The sequence below is a fragment of the Pseudopipra pipra genome, chromosome 15 (assembly GCF_036250125.1).
Source record: "Pseudopipra pipra isolate bDixPip1 chromosome 15, bDixPip1.hap1, whole genome shotgun sequence".
NCBI classification, from domain to species: domain Eukaryota; kingdom Metazoa; phylum Chordata; class Aves; order Passeriformes; family Pipridae; genus Pseudopipra; species Pseudopipra pipra.
The window spans coordinates 7038493-7060740 of NC_087563.1; the positions used below are offsets into that span (position 1 = coordinate 7038493).

The 22248-nt window shown below is 47.1% G+C and overlaps 1 protein-coding gene across 1 annotated transcript; it reads left to right on the forward strand.

The window, feature by feature from the left end:
* Window positions 1–7986: 7986 nt before the first annotated feature.
* On the forward strand, window positions 7987–20145 carry LOC135422463 (GDNF family receptor alpha-4-like). The gene is made up of 8 exons (XM_064671629.1): window positions 7987–8146; window positions 11876–12151; window positions 12835–12927; window positions 13354–13699; window positions 13778–13887; window positions 14949–15083; window positions 16036–16166; window positions 16474–20145. The coding sequence occupies exons 1-8, from the start codon at window positions 8104–8106 to the stop codon at window positions 16612–16614; spliced, it is 1275 nt and encodes a 424-aa protein (XP_064527699.1). The 5' UTR covers window positions 7987–8103; the 3' UTR covers window positions 16615–20145.
* The last annotated feature ends 2103 nt before the right edge of the window (window positions 20146–22248 follow it).

Below are 22248 nucleotides of genomic sequence, written 5' to 3' on the forward strand. Positions count from 1 at the left end.
GATCCTTGGGATAGAGGGAGAGATCCTGGGATAGGGGGAGAGATCCCGGGATAGGGGGGAGAGATCCCGGGATAGGGGGGAGAGATCCCGGGATAGGGGGAGAGATCCCGGGATAGGGGGAGAGATCCTTGGGATAGGGGGAGAGATCCCGGGATAGGGGGAGAGATCCCGGGATAGTGGGGAGAGATCCCGGGATAGGGGGAGAGATCCTTGGGATAGGGGGAGAGATCCTTGGGATAGGGGGAGAGATCCCAGGATAGGGGGAGAGATCCCGGGATAGTGGGGAGAGATCCTTGGGATAGGGGGAGAGATCCTTGGGATAGGGGGAGAGATCCCAGGATAGGGGGGAGAGATCCTTGGGATAGAGGGAGAGATCCTGGGATAGGGGGAGAGATCCCGGGATAGGGGGGAGAGATCCCGGGATAGGGGGGAGAGATCCCGGGATAGGGGGAGAGATCCCGGGATAGGGGGAGAGATCCTTGGGATAGGGGGAGAGATCCCGGGATAGGGGGAGAGATCCCGGGATAGTGGGGAGAGATCCCGGGATAGGGGGAGAGATCCTTGGGATAGGGGGAGAGATCCTTGGGATAGGGGGAGAGATCCCAGGATAGGGGGAGAGATCCCGGGATAGTGGGGAGAGATCCTTGGGATAGGGGGAGAGATCCTTGGGATAGGGGGAGAGATCCTTGGGATAGGGGGAGAGATCCCAGGATAGGGGGAGAGATCCCGGGATAGTGGGGAGAGATCCTTGGGATAGGGGGAGAGATCCCGGGATAGGGGGGAGAGATCCCGGGATAGGGGGAGAGATCCTTGGGATAGGGGGAGAGATCCCGGGATAGGGGGAGAGATCCTTGGGATAGGGGGAGAGATCCTGGGATAGGGGGAGAGATCCCGGAATAGGGGGAGAGATCCCGGGATAGGGGGAGAGATCCCGGGATAGGGGGGAGAGATCCCGGGATAGGGGGAGAGATCCCAGGATAGGGGGGAGAGATCCTTGGGATAGAGGGAGAGATCCTGGGATAGGGGGGAGAGATCCTTGGGATAGGGGGGGAGATCCCGGGATAGGGGGAGAGATCCTGGGATAGGGGGAGAGATCCCGGGATAGGGGGGAGAGATCCCCGGGACAGGGATCAGAGACCCCTGGGACAGGGGGGAGAGATCCCCCAGGACAGGGGGGAGAGATCCCCCAGGACAGGGGGGAGAGACGCCCGGGACAAGGGTCAGAGCCCTCTCCAGAGATGGCATAAATGGGAACTGCAGAGCCCCGGGGAATATCAAATATTCTTGAGCCTCCCCAGACCTTCACAGGGGTTTGTTCACCCCGGGGCAGTAGCTGGGCCACAGACTGTAGCACAGCAGCCCCTGCACGTGCTTGCTCCAGAACAGATGGTGCTGTACAGCTCTGTGTCACTCCCAGCTCTCCTGCATCTGCAGCCGTGCTACTCAGCAGGGCTCCAGGGGTCTGATTAGGACATCTTCCATTCTATTGCAAATTATCTAGATCACTGGGGTAAAAGAGGTGCATGAGCATAGCTGTGATGGTGCCTCAGCTATTGGCACAGCTTCCCTTCAGCATGAGTTAGTAAAAAATAAAACAGACCAAAACCACCACAACAGTGTCTATAAATAGCTACTAAAAAAATTGGGCAGCTTTACCCTTTTGGTTTGCACGCAAAACCTCAGAGACAGGCCTTCTCACACATTAGCTAAACAGCCTTAGTGTTCTGGAGCACAATTGCCTACAGCCCACGGAGTCTCCCTTTACATTTGTTCTGGCTGACCTTTGCCAGGATAAAAACCTCAGTTAAAATCTCTCTGAGTGCAGCGAGGTATCCTCCTCGACTGTCAACACTCTTGCTGATAGCTCTTAAGGCAAGTACTTTATTGGCTGCTTAAAAAGAACAGAAGGGGTAGGAGGGAAGAAAGGATTTTTCTGAGGACAGACAAAGAAATTGGAAATCCTAGAAACCTTGTTGCTGAGGCAGAACTAGTAAAGAAAGCCTCGTCCATCTGGACAGAGCAGCTCTGTGCTGTGGTCCAAAGTCCTGCCATGTAACACAGAATCACAGAAGCAGAGAGTGGGCTGAGTTGGAAGGGACCCATCAGGATCATCGAGTCCAACTGCTGGCCCACCTGCATAGGACACCCCAACAAGCCCACTCTGCACCTGAGAGTTGTCCAAAGGTTTCTTTAACTCAGGCAGGTTTGGTGCTGTGACCTGGGGATCCTGTTCCAGTGCTCAGCCACCCTTTGGGTGAAAATCCTTTTCCTGATATCCAACCTAAACCTTCCCTGACTCAGCCCCAGCCATTTCCTCGAGTCCTGTCACTGGTCACAAGAGTGAAGAGGGCAGTACCTGCCCCTCCACTGTCCCTTGGGAGGGTGTTGAAGAGCCCAATGAGGTCTCCCCTCAGCCTCCTCTTCTCCAGGCTGAACAAACCAAGTGTCCTCAGCTGCTCCTCATGCAGCTTCCCCTCCAGACCCTTCACCTTTTTCATGGCCCTTCTTTGGACACCCTCTAATACCTTAATATCTTTTTTATATTGTGGTGCCCCAAACTGCCCCCAGAACTTGAGCTGAGGCCACCCCAGTGCAGAGCAGAGGGGGACAACCCCCTCCCTTGCCCAGCTGGCGATGCTGTGCCTGATGCCCCCCAGGACAGGCCGGCCCTCCTGGCTGCCAGGGAACACTGTTGACTTAGTAGGAGCGGCTCAGTACCTGGGTCTTTCCTGGTAGCCTCTAAAGCACCTAATGCTGCTGATAAGATGTAAAGTAAACAGCCCCCGGGCTGCTGCCCTGCCATGTGCCCATCTCTTTTACAAGCAAAGAGGAGAAAATTGTCCTGCTAGTCAGTTCAGCTTCACTTGAGACAAGGAGAGACAATATGCATCATGGACATACCAGGATCAGAACAATGGGCTCACAGCACATCACTTAAGTGTCTTTGAATCAAAACATAGTATAATGCATTATTAAAGCGACTTACTTTTTCTATGTTCTCACCTCTAAAAAGGTTCAGACTTAAGGCAGTAGTGCACTGCTGTTCTAAGGTGCTCCTCCTTTCTTCTCTTGAAGAAATATTTTTGCTTTCCTTTTACAAATCATTTTTCTTCTGAGCTGCTCATGCCTTGGATTGGTTCTGTCATCCAAGCATGTGCACACTAACCATTGCCTTAACTAGTTGGTGGGAAGGGACCTACAGAGTCTCTAATCCAACACAATCTGTGCTAGGCAGTACTGCCACCAACACAAGAGCAAGTCAGCTGTGGCTTTTTCTACAAGTTTGGATACAGACTCTGATACATCTCCAGATAAACTATTCTTGTACTGCAACAAACTCTTAGTGAAAAAAATTTTTACAGCATCCAACCTGAACAACTCAAGCTAGAACCTGTGGCCATCATCACTTCTTATATCACCTGTCATTTGGATTTGCTGCCTTTGCAGCTCACCTTCAAGTAGCTGTAGGCTGATAGTAGATCATCTATGAAATTCCTCTTTGCCAAGCAAACAAGCCCAGCTCTGTTAATCTCTTTGTAGGTCACATGCTACCATGTTGGTAGCCCTCCACTGGATCCTCTTTAATTCCTCCACATCCCTCTTGAACTTCAGGGGCAGGAAACTGTGCACAGCAGTCCAGGTGTGGCTAAGCAGACATGAATAAATTCCTTCAGTGTCTGGCCATCTTCTTCCTAACATGTGTGGTGTGTGGGTTGCCTTATTCAGAATCAGAGCTTACTGGTATCCATGGCAACTGCCAGCTCCTTCCAGTGGGGCTGCTCCTCAGCCACTCAGTCCTCAGCCAGGAAAGATGCGTGGGGTCACTTTGCCCTGTTACAGAACTTCACTCTCCTCCTGAACATCAGAAGGCACCTGTTGACCCAGTCCTTTCATTTCTCGAAGTCCCTCTGGAGTGAAGCTCTTGTTCACATGTCAATTGCTGACCCTGAACTTTTATCATCATAAATTTCCTAGTTCCTTTTTCCTGTAGGATGACTTACAGACAGTTATTCTCCACCAAAGACAGTCTACCCATTGAGCTGCAAGATTGTAGCTATCCAGACAGACACCTAAATGTCTCTGACCTTCCTGCTGTGGGCCACACTGAGGCTAAAATACAAGAACAGCTTTGAATGTTTTATTCATAGGAACAAAAGAATGAAATTACCTGAGCCAGAAGTGGCCAAGGACCTCAGGTACTGATGCAGAAAACTATGGGCAGGTGCCATGGATGTCAAAACCCTGAACCTTCTTTGGCAATGAGCAGCCAGGGCTGTTTGGGGCACTAGCACTCATTCTAGGAAATGGAGGAGGTTTTTATTTGGTTTTCTATAAATATAGACATGAACTTCTGCCAGGTTGTTTGCATTAGGTTAATATTTCTGTAGTGTACAGGTGTTACTATGAGCTGTGAATGTCTGCTGCCTGTCTCTAGCACCACAGAGTGTGGTGCTGTAAATATTAGCCCAGGCAGAGAGTGTTTGCTCAGCCCTCCTCCGTGCTGCCTCCCCCAGCAGGACTCTGATAGTGCTCCTGACAAACGGCCCAGGCTCAGCATCTCCTGCACTGCACAGCAACGTGCTCTGGTTTTGACTCAAGGAGGGTGGTACTGACCAAATCCTGACAAAAGCAGCAGAAGCACCAGTGTGCTACAATCTTCATCAGATTAGTACTATACAGAATAAGGTATGACTAAGTAACTCAGTACTTACTGCAAACTGTGGTAAAACCCCTTCTTCACTGGCTGTGGCAGTCGTGGATGTAGAGAAGAAATGTCTCGCACATCACCAGAACGGCTACTTGCTTTAATACAGTGATATACATTGATTTCAGAGGAAAACTAATGATTTTTGCTCTCAAAAGGGCTCCCCAGTAATGGAAAGGACTGTCCATTGCAGTTGATCTGAACAGAAGAAGAAACTATCCTGCAGATACTGCAGGGATCTTCCTACTGCCAAAGGCAGGAACAACAAATGAGCAAACAGCACCAGCATGGTGAGTGGGTTTCCTGTTCACAGAGGACCCTGTATGCACCTCACACAGAGTACATTTTGGTAAAACAAAATACTGGCAAAGATCTGACAAAAATTTACTTACTATGAGCCTTAGTCACACATCTATTTCAGAGAATTATAGAATCATGTAATCGTTGAGGTTGGAAAAGACCTTTAAGATCATGGAGCCCAATCATTAACTTGGCCACTGCCAAGACCACCAAGCGCCCTGTGTACATGTCTAATAAATCCCTCCAGGAGTGGGGACTCCACCACTGCCCTGGGCAGCCTGTGGCAGGTCTGGACAGTGCTTTCTGTGAAGAAATTCTTCCTGATGTCCAACCTGAATCTCCCCTGGCACAGCTTGAGGCTGTTTCCTTTTGTCACATCCCTTGTTCCCTGGGAGCAGAGTCTGACCCCCACCTGGCTCCACTCTCCTGTCAGGGAGTTGGAGAGAGGCAAGAAGGTCCCCCCTGAGCCTCCTTTTCTCCAGGCTGAGCCCCTCCAGCTCCCTCAGCTGCTCCTGGAGCATTCCCTGAGGTTGTTGTGACCTAAGGGCAGGATCCAGCACTTGGCCTTTTTGAACCTCATGCAATTGGCCTCAGCCCACAGACCCAGCCTGTCCAGATCCCTCTGTAGAACCTTCCTACCCTACTACAGCCACCCAGCTTGGTGTCATCTGTCATCACAGGACCTTACATGAACCCGCAAAGAGCAACAAAGACAACATAAAGCACAGAACTGGGGCTAAAAGCTGAGGAAATCAGATCAGAGTTGATCACTGTTTATGTAGCTGTTTGAGAAGGTCAAAGGCCTGGACCTTGCATGGAATTAGAGAAACTGATTCCTGACATATTTTACATTACCCTGGTAGATGACCCTCACAGGTCAGAGCTGGCCTATACAATTTCAGATGGAAAGAATGATGAAAGCCTCAGTCGTGAGAGACTGGTAATTATCCAACTCTCTGAGACCTTTAATGAGGTTACAGTGCTGGTAACCTCCGTGTGGGGAGGGAGAACTAACCAAATAACCCTGTATGTCATGGGCCCTAGGCAGAGACACACAGAAGTCTGCAAAATCAAGAAAGGGACCCTTCCAATGCAGCCATAGGTTGTGCTGGCTATTGAAGAGCTGTGAATTGGCCAACCCTTTGCCAGACATCAAGTTAGAGCTCCTTTACTTGGCCACTTGCCAAGGGAACTCGAAAACACAGTTACACATTCAGTATGGAAAGGAGAATTTTCCCTTTCCTTTTATATCTGCTGCAGAGCATAATTCAAAGCTGAGTTAGTGAATCATTTCAGAGGGCTTTGGGTGAAGATTTATAATCACAGAATCAGAAAAACAATCTGGAAAGGAACTTGAAAGATCCTCTACACTGTTCTCTTGTACCAAGCTGGACTAATCTGTCTACAGCTGTTCTTAAAGGTCCTGAGTACATATGATCTCTTGTTTTTCTTTGCTCCCCACAAAAGTTGTTATCCTGTTGTAGAAAAAAATGTATTAGTCCTTGACAAATCCATCTGGGAGACAAATAGCAAGTCTGTTATTTTCCTAGGGCTTGAAAATTAATTGTTTATATAGCAGAGCTTCCTCTCCTGAGGTTGTCATCATTTTCTATATCCACAAGTTGGTAACACATTCCACAAACTCCCTGTACCACTGGTACTCCTGTAATGAGGGATGTCTGGGCAGCTCTTATCTCTCAGTGCTGTGCAATGGATGATTCTGCATGGTTTTGCTGCCAAGCAGCCTGGAATATAAATGGCAGTGCCCAATTTTCTTTCCTTTTAACCATCATTCAAATTGTGTAGAAAAGATGCTCCTACAGTGTCAAAGTATACAAATCCATGATTGTAGAAGGCAACATTTCTTCTTCTCCTGCCCATTACTCCTCACAAGTTGCACACTAGTGTACTAATATTCCATCCATATTAGTAATCCAAACATGTCTCTACTGTGCCACAGTCATAATTTGGATCATGATTAAAAACTCTCAGATCTACTTGTTTATTCTTACCATGTCTCACAATAACATAAAGTTCACAGCATCAAACCAGTCCTTCTTTTTTCATATTGCCATTACAAATAAATCTCTTTGCTCCTAGTTTTTCTTCAGCCTACCTCCTCTGTCTCCTCTGTCTGAATGGTAACTGCAAACAATTAATTTGAAAGTTAAAAAGGCTCTATCCCATCCCCCATTTTCCTTAAGCTCCTCCAACTATTAAACTTTAAATAGACTTCAAGCCATGGCGAGAATGGTTTTCCTCTCTGCCTTAAGCATGAAGTAGAGCCTCCAGCGTTTGTGGACGAGTTGTTCCTATTCAGTAGAGATCTCCCACAGCAGTTCCCCGTAAGCAGTAAGCAGGATGACTGACCTTTTTCCAAACTCGGGATGAGGCGGGCACCATTGAATTGGACTGTGAATACTTAATGTATTTGCACAGTTATTTCCCTTTCTGTCGGGCTTTGCGGGCAGAAGGGGTAGGTCTCTCTACTCCCGCAAACAATCGACCTATAAAAGGTTGGCCTCATTTTCATCTACTAATGTTTGACGTGCATGTGTTGGACCGTGACTTTTTCGCACTGGTTAACGCGATCTTAGGATGCAAACCAAAAGGAAGGATCTGTTCAAAAGAAGCACAGCTGCCTAAATGCCGGGTGGGCTCTCGGAAATGCCTGGGTGCACACAGGCAGCTCCACCGAGGCGGAGCCAGCAACAGGTAAGAACCTGAAACAACACCCTTCACAACAAAGCCAAGAAGCACCAGGGGAATCGAGTCAAAAGCCAGTCAGCATCTCTCGCCTCCAAGAACACTCCTTCTGCTTGACACTTAACTGTCCTTTGCCCAGGTACGCCCCCGAAGGTGCGCAGTCACAGCTCTGCCCTCGGTACCGGGATGCGCTAGGAATCGATAAACAAACGTTCCTTTCGGAGCCGCCCAGCTCGGCCCGGCCCGGCCCCGCGGCTCCCCCGGGGTGGGCAGGGCCGGGCCGGGGGCGGTACTCGCCGCCCGCACCTCGACGGGGCGGGCCGGGCCCGGCAGAGCCGAGGCGGGGCCGGGGTGAGCGGCGGCCCCGGCGCTCGGAGACACCGACGGCGGGCATGGGGCCGGCGCTGCTGCTGGGGCTGCTCCTCTCCAGAGCCGGTAACGGGGCTCGGGGCGGGCAGGGCAGGGCAGGGCAGGCGGCGCGTCCCCGTCCCTCTCCCGGCGGGCGGACAGATCCCGCTGCGGGGCGGCTGCGGGCGGTGCCGGGGTCGGGACCGTTCGGGTGACCGGCGCTCCCCCCGGTGCTCCCGCGGTGTTGTACACGGAGCTTCCCCCGGTGCTCCCGCGGTGTTATGCACGGTGCTCCCGCGGTGTTGTGCACGGTGCTCCCCCCGGTGCTCCTCGGGCTGCTCCGGGCGCAGGCGGCGCGTCGGAATTCGCGTTTCCAACCGGGAAAGGCGGCTGCTGCTCTCCAGGAGCGGGGACCCGCCAGCGTGACTGTGGCCAAACTAGAGGGACGCTCTGCAGGGGGGGGAAGGTCTGCCCTGGGGGCGAGGGGTGAGGAGCGAGGGGCGATGCTGGAGTCGATTCCCGAGGAGCGAGGGGAGATGCCGGAGCCGATCCCAGACCGCGGCCGGACGGGTAAAATGCGAGGATGCGCCTGAGCGGGTCCCGGCTGCGCCGCGCTCTCGCTGGCTTCGCTTAGAGCAGTTTTTGATACCTACCCCCCATGCATTCCCTCTCTGGAGTGCTCCGAGCCCATAGTTTTCCGAGGAGAGGCTCAGTCTGCTGAGACCAATCTAAGGAGCTCCTGCAGAGATGCATCTGATGTTTCCACTCTGCCTCCTATTACTGCCAAATCACGAGAGATGAGGATTGAAATTATTCCTCTTTCCGGTTAATCTCTTGTGCAGCCTTCGTGGCTGATGTGACTGGGAACATAGAAACTACAAACGGCTCTGAAGCATTCCTAGACCCTGGCTATGGGATGTCAGTGCTTTACACTCAGGAAAAGCTGCAGCTGCTGAATATCACAATGACTGTTAAAAAATGGGCTGTTGCACTTAGACCTCAGTAGCACTGTCAGCCACATGGTTATGATAGATTTCCCCCGGTTTTCCATGTTCAAATGCCAATTCTTCTTTGCTAACTGTTTACAGAAAGGTTTCCCTTCTGTAATCGTCCTCTCTTTCAATACCACAGTGCACCACAGGCAACTGGATATACATATCTATATGACAGGCCATTGAGTGAAAAGGGAGAAAAAAGATATATTACCTATCCATTTTTTCTAAGGTATAAATAATAATCTGTTAATTGGTTGTTACCTTTTACCTTTTTTTAACTATGGAAGGGATTCCCATACCCATGTGGTCTTTAACATGTTCTGCAACCTAGACCATAGGTCTAGGAAAGAATTAGCTTTCTTATTCTTTCACATTGTTATCTGGAATACTTTCATTTAAAAAAACTGAAATAACTTGTCAAGTTTCAGGGTTTACAACAATGCACAGCTATTGTATGATGTCTGTTTTAAGTTTGAGGTTTAAAGCAGCTTCACCTGAACCCATTGTGCTGAGTACAAAGCATTTCTGACAAGAGACTTTTCAGGGAGCTTAAAAAGTCATTGAGTCTCTATGTAAGAGCCAGATGAACTACAAAGTACAGTAAGCTGATAGAAAAATAAAGAAATTTGTACAGATGAGACAAAGGTACCTATGCAGTATTACTGGACTGTAGGAAAAGTAGAAAGTTTGAGAAGCAGACTGGTATAGAATTATGCAGACTACTGCCTACAGCAACTAAACTGATGAAGCCAGCAAAAGGGAAGAGAGTGGAAAACAAGGTAGATGGTGAAGATGGTACATCAGGCAATATGAGCTTACCAAGATTTTTTCCTAATCTGTAGTGAAGGCAGACTGAAATAGTACTACTGCACCTGCTGAACAAAGAATGATGGGTAAGATGATGTACCCAAAGAACATTAAAGGTAGATGTAAGGCTCAGCACAGTCATTTCTTAAAAACAGCCAAGCAATATTGACCTGAAGGGAAGAAACATACTAGGTTATATATAATGTTTTAGCAAACTGTCTTGTTCCAAGACTTCATTGTACTTGTACTGTAAACATAGGTTAATAAACTGCAGAAAGGAAGGAAGATTACAGACTGAATTCACCTACCTTTGACAACATAATCATAGGATCATAGAAAGACTTGGATTGGAAGGGACCTTAAAGCTCATCTCTTTTCACCCCCTGCCATGGGCAGAGACCCCTTTCACTAGACTGTGTTGCTCCAAGCCCCATCCAACCTGGCCTGGAACACTTCCAGGGATGGGCCAGCCACAGCTTCTCTGGGCAATCTGTGCCAGGGCCTTGCCACCTTCTGAGTAAAAAACTTCTTCCTAACATCTAATCTAGATCTCATCTCTATTTTAAATTTGTTCTCCCTTGTCTTATCACTATCTGCCTGTATAAAAAGTTGCTTTCCCTCTTTTTTCAGAAGTACCCTTTAAGCACTGGAAGGGGCTCTAAGGTCTGCTCAGAGCCTTCTCGTCTCTAGGCTAAACACCCCCTGCTCTCCGAGCCTGTCTTTAGAGCAGAGGGGCTCCAGCCCTTGGAGCATCTTTGTGTCCACAGCTTTCTTGTGCTGAGGGCCCCAGAGTTGGATGCAGCACTGCAGGTGGGATCTCAGGAGGGCAGAGCAGAGGGGCAGAATCTCTTCCCTCAACCTGCTGGCCAATCTGATTTTGATGCAGCCCAGGATGTGCTTGGCTTTCTGGGCTGCAAGTGCACATGGCCAGCTCATCCACAAGAACCCCCAAGTCCTTCTCTGCGGGGCTGCTCTCAATATGTTCATCTTCCAGTCCAGATTCATGTCTGGGATTGCCCTGACCATGTGCAGCACCTGCACTTGGACTTGTTGAACTTCATGAGATTTTCATGGACCTGCTTGCCAAGTTTTTCTAGGTCCCTCTGGATGGCAGTGTTAGCTATCACCCCTTAGGAGACAACAGTCCATATAAAAAAATTAAAAGCTGAGAAAAAAAACTAGTTTTAAAGATTATGTTGTTTAATCTAAGATTATTTAATACTTCTACATGAGGTAGCACGTGTCTGTATATATATATATAATCAGTGCATGTGTCACACAAATATATGTACACACAGAGATATAGGCAAGGGTTTACAATCAGCCAACAGGTGAAAGCTGGCAGGCTAAGCCTTCATCTGCATTTTTGGCAGGGATTTCAGGGACTGTGTTTTAAATACTTAAAATGACTGCATATCAGCACTTCTAGATGAAGCTACTTGCATCTCATGTTAAGGATTCGTTTTATTATGCAAAAAATACGCGTCCTTATATTTTCAAGATCAGTAAAGTGGTTGTTTTTACACCCTATAAATGGCTTTCTCAGTACATCTCTTAATGACCAGCATATACTTTAGTAATTGCAGCAGCACTGACTCACAGCACACAGTATGGTGTTACTATGTGCTTATTGCACTGCGGTTTTCACTGCTCAGACAGAAGAGCTTCTTCAAAGCAGGCCTCAGCAACCCCGAGGTTTCACGGGGATTTACTGCTCCATAAAATACAGAGCCAAGCTGAAAGAGTTAAGGGTGACAAAAAAAGGTTTTATTAAACAAAATTATTTTTGAGAATTTTATTTGACCTTTTGTTGCCTCTTTCATAAATACTCATCCTTTTGTTTCTGAGTGGAGAAAGCTCTTGTTCCTTGCTACTCCTCGTGAAAGACCCCAACGAGTTCTGCCTCTCACGTGGAGTCCTTGCTTCAGAAAGGATCCCTGCAGAACAGTGACAAGGTGCTTGTGTGGCATTCATCCTGACTGGGGTCCTAACAATCTTTTCTCCACTCGACCAGGAGACCTCCTGGCTCTGCCCAGGAGTGACTGTGTCGTGGCAGAGCGGCTGTGCCTCTCGGACTCCACCTGCAATGCCACGTACAGGATCCTGGAAAACTGTGCCCTGGCCAAGACTCGCCTCCTTCCACTGGATCACGATAGCAGGGTCAGATGTCTGAATGCAGAGCTGGACCTTGGGAACAGCTCTTTGCTGCACTGCAAGTGTCACCGGCGCATGAAGAGACAGGAGCACTGCTTACGTGTCTTCTGGACCGTTCACTCCAGCATGACAGATGGTGAGATGAAATAATAGGAATTTACAAGGTACTAGCAAGGCTTACCCCTGCCCCCCATCTGAAAACAGCTGGGAAAGGCCACTTCCCAACACTGCAGGTATTGCTTTGGAACGACACCTAGTAAAGAGAATTTACTGCTGTGTTTGATAAGCAGGGAAAACTGGTCTGGTCTGGGACCAGCCCTTCAAATACACCGGGGACTCTAAGATACAAAGGCAGCTACTCTGAGGCAGTTAAATTTAGCACTGTAAAAAATACCTCAAAATGGTCCTATCTGTCCATCACTGAAAGGCACTTGTGATTATGACACACAGTGTCATGGCATCCCTGAATGTGCTGCTGGTTTTTTTAGTGGGATGCTCCTACTTAACCTCTCACTAAAGCCTGTCTGTGCTGCTCAGCTCCTCACTTGTACTGAGGCTGGAAATGCCAGATGACTTAGACCAAATTCCAGCCAGATAAAATGTAATGCTGGGTTTACACACTAGTACCTTTGCATTTCCAGCAGAACCATTCTTGGCATTTGGATCTGAGCAAGACAGAGCACCTCTGAACTCCAGCCTGAGGAAAGAGCTAGACATAAACAAGAAAAATACCCATTTAAGAATAAACAAACAAATAAATAAGCAAACTGGTCACAAAGCATTTCTTCCACTGCATGAAATATCTTGTATCTTGCCTAGGTTATTTCCATTTGGAGACCTCTCCCTATGAGAACCCAGCAAATGAAGAACACTGGAAGACAGATTATAATAAACTGGCAGCTCTGGTATCAGGTAAAAATTGTAATGGTTACATGATATAATGCTGCCCTCTCTTACCTTTTCAGAGGCTGAAGGTTATTAGGAACAATTTGGGGTAATGGCCCCTTTAATCAGAGGAATACCTGCTCTGGATACTTGCCTAAATTTGTCCCCACTATCAAGTGTGAATACAGCCACAGATCCAGGCCCATAAAACTGGGAATAACCCACAATGATCAATTTTCTGAAACAAGCACCCTACCACGAACTAATAAAAAAAATCTTCTTTTGTAACTAATATAACTACAGTGTCATACTGCAGGCACATACAAGGACTGATTTGCTTTGTTCTTTTTGATGTTCCAAATCTGGCCGTCAAGAAAGGGCTATTCCTGCTTCCACACAGAATCTCCTCTTGGGGCTCTGTTCATGGTTTCTGTATTTCTTGTGGCTTTATAGGCTCACAGTTAGCGGGAGATGCAACAAACCCGTGCCTGAAAGAAAGTCATGTCTGTAATCTGAGCAAGAAGTGTGTTCGTCTGCGCACAGACTACGCCTCCATCTGCACCAGGGCGGCGGGGAGCGAGGACGTGTGTGACCGGCGCAAGTGCCTCAGGGGGCTGAGGAATTTCTTTGAGAAAGTCCCTGAGGACTTCACCAAGAGGATCCTCTTCTGTCCGTGTCAGGATGAATTTTGTGGAGAAAGACGCCGGAAGACTATTGTTCCTGATTGTTCCTTCCAGTCTAACACCAAACCCAGTTGCCTCTGGCTGCTGGACTTATGCTTAGAGGACCCTTTCTGCAAGTAGGTCCGGCAGCAGCAGATGTTGGCCAAGAGAGGAAAACAATGTAGACACTGATGGTCTCCTTTTCCTTCCTACAGATCCCGACTGGCTGACTTCCAACAAAACTGTCAACCTGCAGACACGTCTCCAGATGGCTGCTCTCTGCACAACCATGCTGCATGCCTGCAGGCTTACATGGGGATGATTGGTAAGTGATATCCACAGGAGCATACAGGGTGGATGCTTTCAGGCCACGAACTTGCAGGCACACTTTGATGCTGTAAAGGACTATCCTGCTCTCCTGCAGGATGTGGTGCTCAGTGTACCAGGGAATATGCTGTACTGATTGATGCCAGTGCTCCCCCTTGCCTCTGAGGTAAATGCAGCCCAAAGAGAGCTCTTCCCTGGCATTTATTGCTGTACTTTGTCTCATCCTCTGTTACCAAATCAGGAGCACTTGCCTGAGATTTCTCAACACCTGTTTGCATCATTGGCCGGTGCAAAGTGCTCTAAGGGCCTCATCAACGGGGCTCTCTGGGCTTGTGTGAACTAAGTCATTCCTGATGCAGGAGTTACATCCCATCACAGCAGGGATTAAACACTGCATTCCATCACTGCCCAACTTTTAGACACCTGATGGTTGGTTAGTATTGTGCACAATGTGTTCTCAGGGCCAGCCAGAACATGGCACTACCAGCTGTTTGAAGGAAGGTCGTCTGGTTTGAGTTATTTACTGCCAACAACATTTTCAGAGTGGCTCAAGAGCGGAGCTGTAAAGAGCAGCAGTATCTCAGAAGCTGTAAATATAGACTATGCCTTCCATTTTCCCAGATGCCTCTGCTGGTTTTGTGCTAAATGAACACTGGCTGAATGGCACACTATGGTGTGCAGTATTTGCTTGGCAAAAGGCACCTGGCCACACAGTGTTACCAGCTACACAAGGAGCAGGAGCACCTTTTGCTGCCATGTGGCAGTACCACAGCTGAGCCCCTGCAGGTGCTTCCCATCCTTCAGTCTAATGCATCCACCAGCTTCAGTTCCCAGTACCTCTCACCATCAGAGTGCCTGAGTCAGGGGTAGCAATCTCCACACTTTCTCACAGGCCAGCAGACTTCAGGTTGGTTCATCAGGCCTGGGTCACCTGGCTGGGAGTCCTGACCTGGCCTGGGTAACACACTTATCACAGTGGAAGGCTTCTGCCTCCAGGGCAGCATTCCCTTTAGTATAACATGATTCCTGATGTTTCTTTCATCCGGGGGTTTGGGACAGGCACACCCATGACACCCAACTATGTCAGTAACTCCAGTGTGGAGGTCTCCTTGTGGTGTACCTGTGAGAGCAGCGGCAACCAGAAGGAGAAGTGTGACCAGATACTCGGCATGTTTGAGAGCAACAAATGCCTTGGTAAGCATCAATCACATCACAGAGAAACAGCTCAGCATGGGGGAATTCAAGTCCTGTGGTTTCAAGATCCTACTTCGCACTGCTCTTGTGTATAGTTCTGTCTTCTTCTGCAATGTCTCCATAATTTCCTCTGCAACCTGTGGGACCAGCTTGGCTCTGCTCTCAGAAGTGCTTCTGTATCTTTTGGAAACACTTCTGTTCATCTCAAACACCATGAAGCTATTTCCAAACACCATGCAAATGAAGGGCACTGCAAAAACTTCACAAGGGGAGGTCAGATGTGCTGTGTCCATAGGTTGCTGAGTAACCACCTCTGTGAGGATTATGGGTTGGGATTTCCCTCCTGTCCTCCTTCCTCTACTCTCCTTTGGCCCTCACTTACTTGATCAACATAAGTAGCTCCTGAGGCAGCCTGTAATTAGATTCAGCAGCATAGCAGTTACAAAAAAATCCTGTTACATGCAACTGTATTTTTTTTATCTCCCTAGCATTTTAGCAACATACCTTAATGAGACTTAAATATTTAATGTTTGTAAAAGCTTCCAAAGGATATAAAAAAGCCCAGCATCATTATGTAAATGATTAATATCTAAACCTAACTCCTGCAGTATAGAAGAGCCTTACACCCAGCACTGTAGATACATCTACAACCTAAACATCCCACCTGAGATACTAAAAATCAGCCCCTTACAAAATACACAGTTGGGAAAGTCACAGAAGGACCCAAAAGTCCTCAAGTACAGTGCAGACATTTTTGCAGTCTGCTCAACCTCACAAGCAAACCCACAAACTGACAGGCCATTCACTGAACAGAGAATATATATTTTCTAAATCAAGGCCACACAGCCTGTGAGTGCATTTCCTAAAATAGCTTCCCTAGATTTCTGTTCACTAGACTCCAAGACTGCACAAGAAAAGCACAATAAGACTCTTGCTTTACTTCTGTTTGCAGAAAATGCCATTTGGTCTCAAATGCACCTGAAGCAGACAGCTCTAGAAAGACAGGAAGACTTACCTCATTCATCTTCCCTAAGCTTCCAAGGAGACAGTGCCAGCACATCTCTTGCTTCAGAAATGTCCCAGGTATGCATTGCTTTGTTGCCTTCACAAAGCAGTGAGTCAAGTAGCCTAGAGACAGTAGTCGAAAAACCTTGGATCTGGAAATGTGTGACTTTGGACATCAAAACTAGGGATGCCACGTGCATGTGGAACACTGAACCACTCTACCTTAAGCTGTTCCTTTCACAGACAAGCAGAAATAGGAAGCCACATGCCTGGCCACAGGAGTTTCAATGGTCTCACATTAGGGCTCAGAACTGGAGGCTCTGCAGCCAGAAGTTTGAGCATAAATGTGTCTAACTGGGACTCATCCCTCCTTTTCATTTCCTAGGTGGCTGAAGGGAAGATGCAGCAAGACAGCTCTGAACATAGCAGCATGCCTTTGGCCTCCTCTGAGCATTCTGGAGCTGCTACTTCTTGGCCTTCTCTGGCTCTGTTCCTGCCCCTGTTGCTGAACATTAACTTGGCATAAATGGAATCTTTCCTTCCCATATTATTAATCTTATTCCATATCCAGGCACGTCCCACTACAGATTTACCTTTGGGAAACAGAAGGCTTTCAGACAAGAGGAATGGAACAGCCTTGACCCAGAATAGCAGTCTCTGGAAACCTCCCAGCGTACTTGCCCCCCACTTTCCCCGCGTCAGTTCGCGCTGAGCTCTGCAGATGTGGTTCTCACCATTGCTTCTGCCATGTGTGCATTGTGAGTAACAGCCAGGCTCATGTTCCAGCTCAGCAGTTTAAAACAAAGGTCTGAGTTCTGTCAGAACTTGTGCAGGGTTTGGTTTCTGACTGCAGGGATGACCTGACACAGGATGTCTGCCCACCCCACCTTCTGGAGCTCCTCCTCGGGCCTGCAATCACTGAATGGTTTCTGTTGGAAGGGACCTTAAAGACGATCTTGTTCCACCCCTGCCATGGGCAGGGACACCTTCCACTAGACCAGGTTGCTCCAAGCCCCATCCAACCTGGCCTTGAACACTTCCAGGGATGGGGCAGCCACAGCTTCTCTGGGCAACCTGTGCCAGGGCCTCACCACCCTCACAGGGAAGAAGTTTTTCCTAATATGTAATCAAAACATACATTCTTTTAGTTTAAAACCATTGCCCCATGTCCTGTCACCACAGGCCCTGGTGTATCTGCCCTTATCATCCTCTATATATTGAAAGAAGACCTACAACAGGGTCTCCACAGAGCCTTCTTCTCTCCAGGCCAAACCAAGTCTACTGTCTCAGCCTTTCCTCATAGAAGAGGTATTCCAGCCCCCTCCTTTTCATGGCCTCCTCTGGGCCTGCTTGAACAGGTCCATGTCTGTCACGTACTGGGCACCCCAGAGCTGGATGCTGAACTCCAGGTGGGGAGGTGGTGTGGGCTGGAGGAGAAGAATCACCTCTCAACCTGCTGGCCATGTTGCTTTTTATGCAGCCCAGGCTGCAAGATGGTTTTCTGGGCTGCAAGTGCCCATTACCTACTCATGTCCGATTTTCCATCTACCCATATCCCCAAGTCCTTTTCTGCAGGGCTGCTCTCAATCCATTCATCCCCCACTCTGTGTTGATATTGAGGGCTGTCCCAAATCAGGTGTGGCATCTTGCACTTGGACTTGTTGAACTTAATGAGGTTTGTGTGGATCTACTTCTCAAGTCTGTGAAGGGTAAGCATATCATAAAGATTAGGAGTCTGTACTCCAGGGTGGGTTGCAAAGAAAGCTCAATAAACAGACACATAAAGTCCCTGGTAAACACCATTTCTGGATTACTTTCAGTTCCCTTTTCAAATCCATTTTCTAAGTATATGAAAAATACCATTCCAGATCAAGGACACTATATTAGAGTTTATATTCTTGCTCCATTCTGTTTTGCCCCTTGCAACATATATATAATCCATTATCACAGCTTGCAACACACTTGGGTTTTGTTGTTCAAGATGGACTTCTGTGCTCAACTCCAGTAAATTTAGTTTTACCCAGCAAAAGATGATCTTGCCTGGCCTCAGGACGAACCTTCTCAGTAACCCTTAGGGAATGCATATAGCTCACTGAAGATGTATTTACCACAAAACCCCTGGGACACTCAGTTGCAAAAATCTCCTTGTACCTCTCCACATACTCAAGTTGCCCTTGCCCCTTCCAGCTGCTTGCCCCATCCATCCCCTGCTCCTCTGCCAAGTGCTGCTTCCTGACCTGTTTATTCCGAGTGTAAATGTGTGCACTGTGTAACTGCTGTTAGTTTGTACTGCGTTTGCCTGTTAAATGTGGTGTTAAGTGAATATTGATTTCTAAGCATAGGTTAACAGTCTGCAATCAATTGTGTGCAAGAGTTGCCTTATCAGCCAGCCTACACTTTTGAATAGCCAGAAACTCGGCTCAAAACAGCTCCTCCATGCACATGTACAGTGCCCATTGCTCATCCTGAGAGGCAACAGATCTGAACAGTACTATACACACCCAAACAAGATTACAGTCCTGAACAGAGGCAGAACAGGTGAGTATTCTTTTTATCCTGTGCTTTATCTGTTGCCAGGGAAGCACCAGCTAGGTAATATGCTGTGGTTCCCAGTCACTGTCAGACACCTTATTACAGAATCTTACACTGTCACATGTATCAGAGTAATTATCCTTCTGCAGGGGTAATATTTCCATTTCCACTTCTACTCTCCTGTTTACTTCCTGGGTAGGTAGAACAAGGAAATCACTGCATGGAGCAGAATGATCTCCTCTGTCACACAGAGAAGCAATATGTTATTTCCGTGCAGTAGGCACAAATACCATATCTTTTTAAAAAACAGGAGTACTAATGCTGGTATTTCTCATTACCTACTGAAATATGGCTATTTGGAGCAAGAGACAGCACTAGAATGTTTGCTACCATTGTTTAATAAAAACAGAGTCCATGTAACAACAATATAATATCTACATTAGACCATCCTCCATGTGGTGGGACTAGAAATGTGTCAAGACTCCTGACTGTAATGTAATAGCATCTGTCATCTCAGAATTTAATGGAGAGCAACAGTGAAGAAGAAAATGTTGTTCTTTGCAGTATTCCACACATCAGAGAGAATATTTGCGAGTATAATGGAGTAGATTTCCCTGTCTGTACCACACACACTGGTACACAATGTACTGCCCTGATCATCTACTCATCTGCACTGGGATCTTTCCTCTTTCCCAGCTTCAGTGCTCTAAGACAGGTTAGTAGTGAAAAAGGAATGAGCATTTTGTTGTTCATGTTTAGGGCTCTGTGGACCTCTAGCCCTTTAGCCCTGCTAAGAAGGTTATTGATGGCAATTGCAGTCTCCTGTCATGTCCTGGATTACACCACAGGAAAATACTTAACAAATCCTGAGACAAATCCTGCTCTGGACTGAAATTAAAGCAAAAAGTGTCAGTTTGGTTTTTTTCCAAGTGTCCTGCATCCCTTTCACATGCACGTTTATAATCACAGCTGCCTCTTAGGTTTGTTCATCAATAACTGCAAGCGAAATTCACCTCTAACTACACTTGCATTCACAGGTACTCTCACTGCTGGGAGTACAAACCCATTTTCTCTTAGACTTTTCTGACTACCTGATCTCCAAATATCACAGTTTTTCAACTACACAGCATTTATGCATGCATAAGTATAACTGCTACTAGAAATATCATGCCAGTATCAGTATCAGGTCAGTTCTGTTAGCACCACCAATGTTCCAAGACTGGCACAGTTACCTAAACCCAGTTCTTACTGACCACACAAGAGGGCAGTTTACAACCCCCCCTCAGCTTCTGTTCCCAGAAAGTGGAATACAGCATCCTGTGAGCACATGTGGTCTCACAAAATATAATTCACAAAATACAAAAAAAATCCAATAAAGATTCTCTATCCAGACAGTCTTAATATTGAGCTCTCAGCAACCATATATGAAAAGGGAACCCTCTAATTGTTGTAATGTAGATATTATTTTTTAAAGAGTAAAATAATGTGAAGTCTCACTAATAAAATTTATCTTGCAACTCTAGAAGTCTCCTGCCTTCCTTTGCATTTAATAGAAGCTACACTCCTTGTCTCCACTGCTGGAGGCCCTATGGGAAAGAAATTTAAAGAACAGAGTTAGAATCTCTTACAAAGCAATCTTAACAACTTTTACAAACGGTATCCTGTCAGGTGCTTCAGATGTTGCTTCTAGAACTCTGGTAGAGCTTTAGATCCCTTAACACAGTCTAATGTAGCATTTACAAAGGGCATCCATATAGTCCTCTAGCAGGGAGCTCAGGCAACTGTATTGTTGTGACAACTGAGAGAAGCAATGCACATTTCTTGCCTGAGGTCACAAGCAAGGTGAAGACAGAGATAAGCCTTGAATTTGGAAGTCCAAAGTTATGGTGTCCTTGCCTCATTAAAACCATTCCCACTGCCTTCAAGAAGTGCCTACGTTTCAGTAAGAATCAAGTGGCTGCAGTTTTCCTTTTAAAAGGGGGAACAATGTGTTGTTGCAGAAGAGGAAAAGCTAAGCCTTGCTTCAAACTGATTCCTGGCTACAGATCCCTGGCACACCTCTCCAAATCTGTTGACAATAAAAGGTAACTTTCAGTGGACAGGAAAACACTACAGGTTCAGCATCTGTAAAGAATGAAAGTGTCTTTTTCAATACATCCTAAAAATCACATCACTATCTGCCAAAATGGTAGACAGCTTGACACAGGAATAAAAAGGAGAGTTGTCAAAGTAATCTTTGAGGTGTCCATGAACCAGACAAAGCTTTTGGGAACAACAGTGAAGAAAGAGGAAGCCAACCAGCACTGCTGAGCTCCACGGGATCGCTCAGCGCTGCTATGGAATCACAACCCGCAGCTATTCCACAGCTGCTTCCCCCGTCGAGACAGATCCCGGTAAATACGATCAGAGGCTAATCACTTCTACCCCAGGGATTTTGTGGCCGAACCTTTCTTCATTTGAGGGAGGGTCGGTTGAGGCTGAGCTTGGTTAGTCTCTAATGGAAGCTCTTCTGATAGGTGATTAGCTCTCCTCCAGGAAGTGACTTGGTGTTTGGGTTTCTTGCAAACCCCAGGGTTAGCAGAGGTCAGGGGATGCTGCACTTTCTCCAAGTGCCTTCATGAAAATAGCCCCACATACTTTCCATTTACAGCTGATCACCTCCATTATCCCCAAGCTAGGAGGAGATGATCAGCAATTGTTAAGTGCTTGAATCAGACTAATAGCTCACTGCTAATTCCCCCAGTAATGGCAATCTAAATTCCTGGTAAACAAACTGACTGCTTTTCACACACAGGGACGAATGCCAAAAGCCTAATATTAGAGCTCTGGAACTAAAGCTTTTAGAGCAATCCTGTCCACTCAAAGATATTTAATGACATTATGTACTAAATAATTAGAAAATGAAGGCCCGCTTGGAATCAATGGGTTACTGTCTAATTAAGATGACAAAGGGGCTCTACCCTTTTTTAAACAAGTTTATACTAAAACGGTGTACCTGATAAATGGTGCTGATAACTATGTCTTTACCTTTGGGCAGAGCAAGCAGACATTAAGCTAGCACAAAATAATGGTGTGATTTTTGGCTCATCTTTTTTTCCCTTGGTCTCTCCTGTTTTCCCGTAAGGCATGTGATTCAGCTGTTCCTCCCCCCATCAGATGACAAAATTTATTAAGCAACATTCAAATCACTTATCCTGATGGAGATAAAACCATCTTTGCCTTTTGCTTTATTGTGTGGCCACAATCACAGAGTTCACACCACAAGATGCTTGAAGAGCTGAGAGGTGTGGACTGGAGCTTCTAGAAGCACTTTGCAGCAGGAACTGCTAGTGAGCTTTTGAGCACAGGAGAAGATTATCTACACACAGAGAGAACTGTAAAAAGACTGAGAAATGTTCTACTGATAATATGGCTGAATTAAAATTAATTAGTAAATCATATGACATCCTTATCTTCAAACTGGAGAGACATGGGCTTGAAGGGTGGACTAATCAGTGGATAAGGAATTGGCAGCCAGGGTTGTGGTCAATGGCTCTGTGTCCAGCAGGGTGAACAAAGTGCCACTGTACTCTCCTCCCTTTCACTTTTTTTCCCCACCAGACTAGCACTTAAATTGCTTTTTCTTCTG

What these genes read in the sequence shown, in the direction of transcription:
- LOC135422463 (XM_064671629.1), top strand. Translation starts at nt 8,104, where the DNA reads ATGGGGCCGGCGCTGCTGCTGGGGCTGCTCCTCTCCAGAGCCG. An exon ending in GCTGCTCCTCTCCAGAGCCG is followed by an intron (nt 8,147 to 11,875) that starts GTAACGGGGCTC and finishes CCACTCGACCAG; the next exon opens with GAGACCTCCTGGCTCTGCCC. An exon ending in ACTGGCAGCTCTGGTATCAG is followed by an intron (nt 12,928 to 13,353) that starts GTAAAAATTGTA and finishes GTGGCTTTATAG; the next exon opens with GCTCACAGTTAGCGGGAGAT.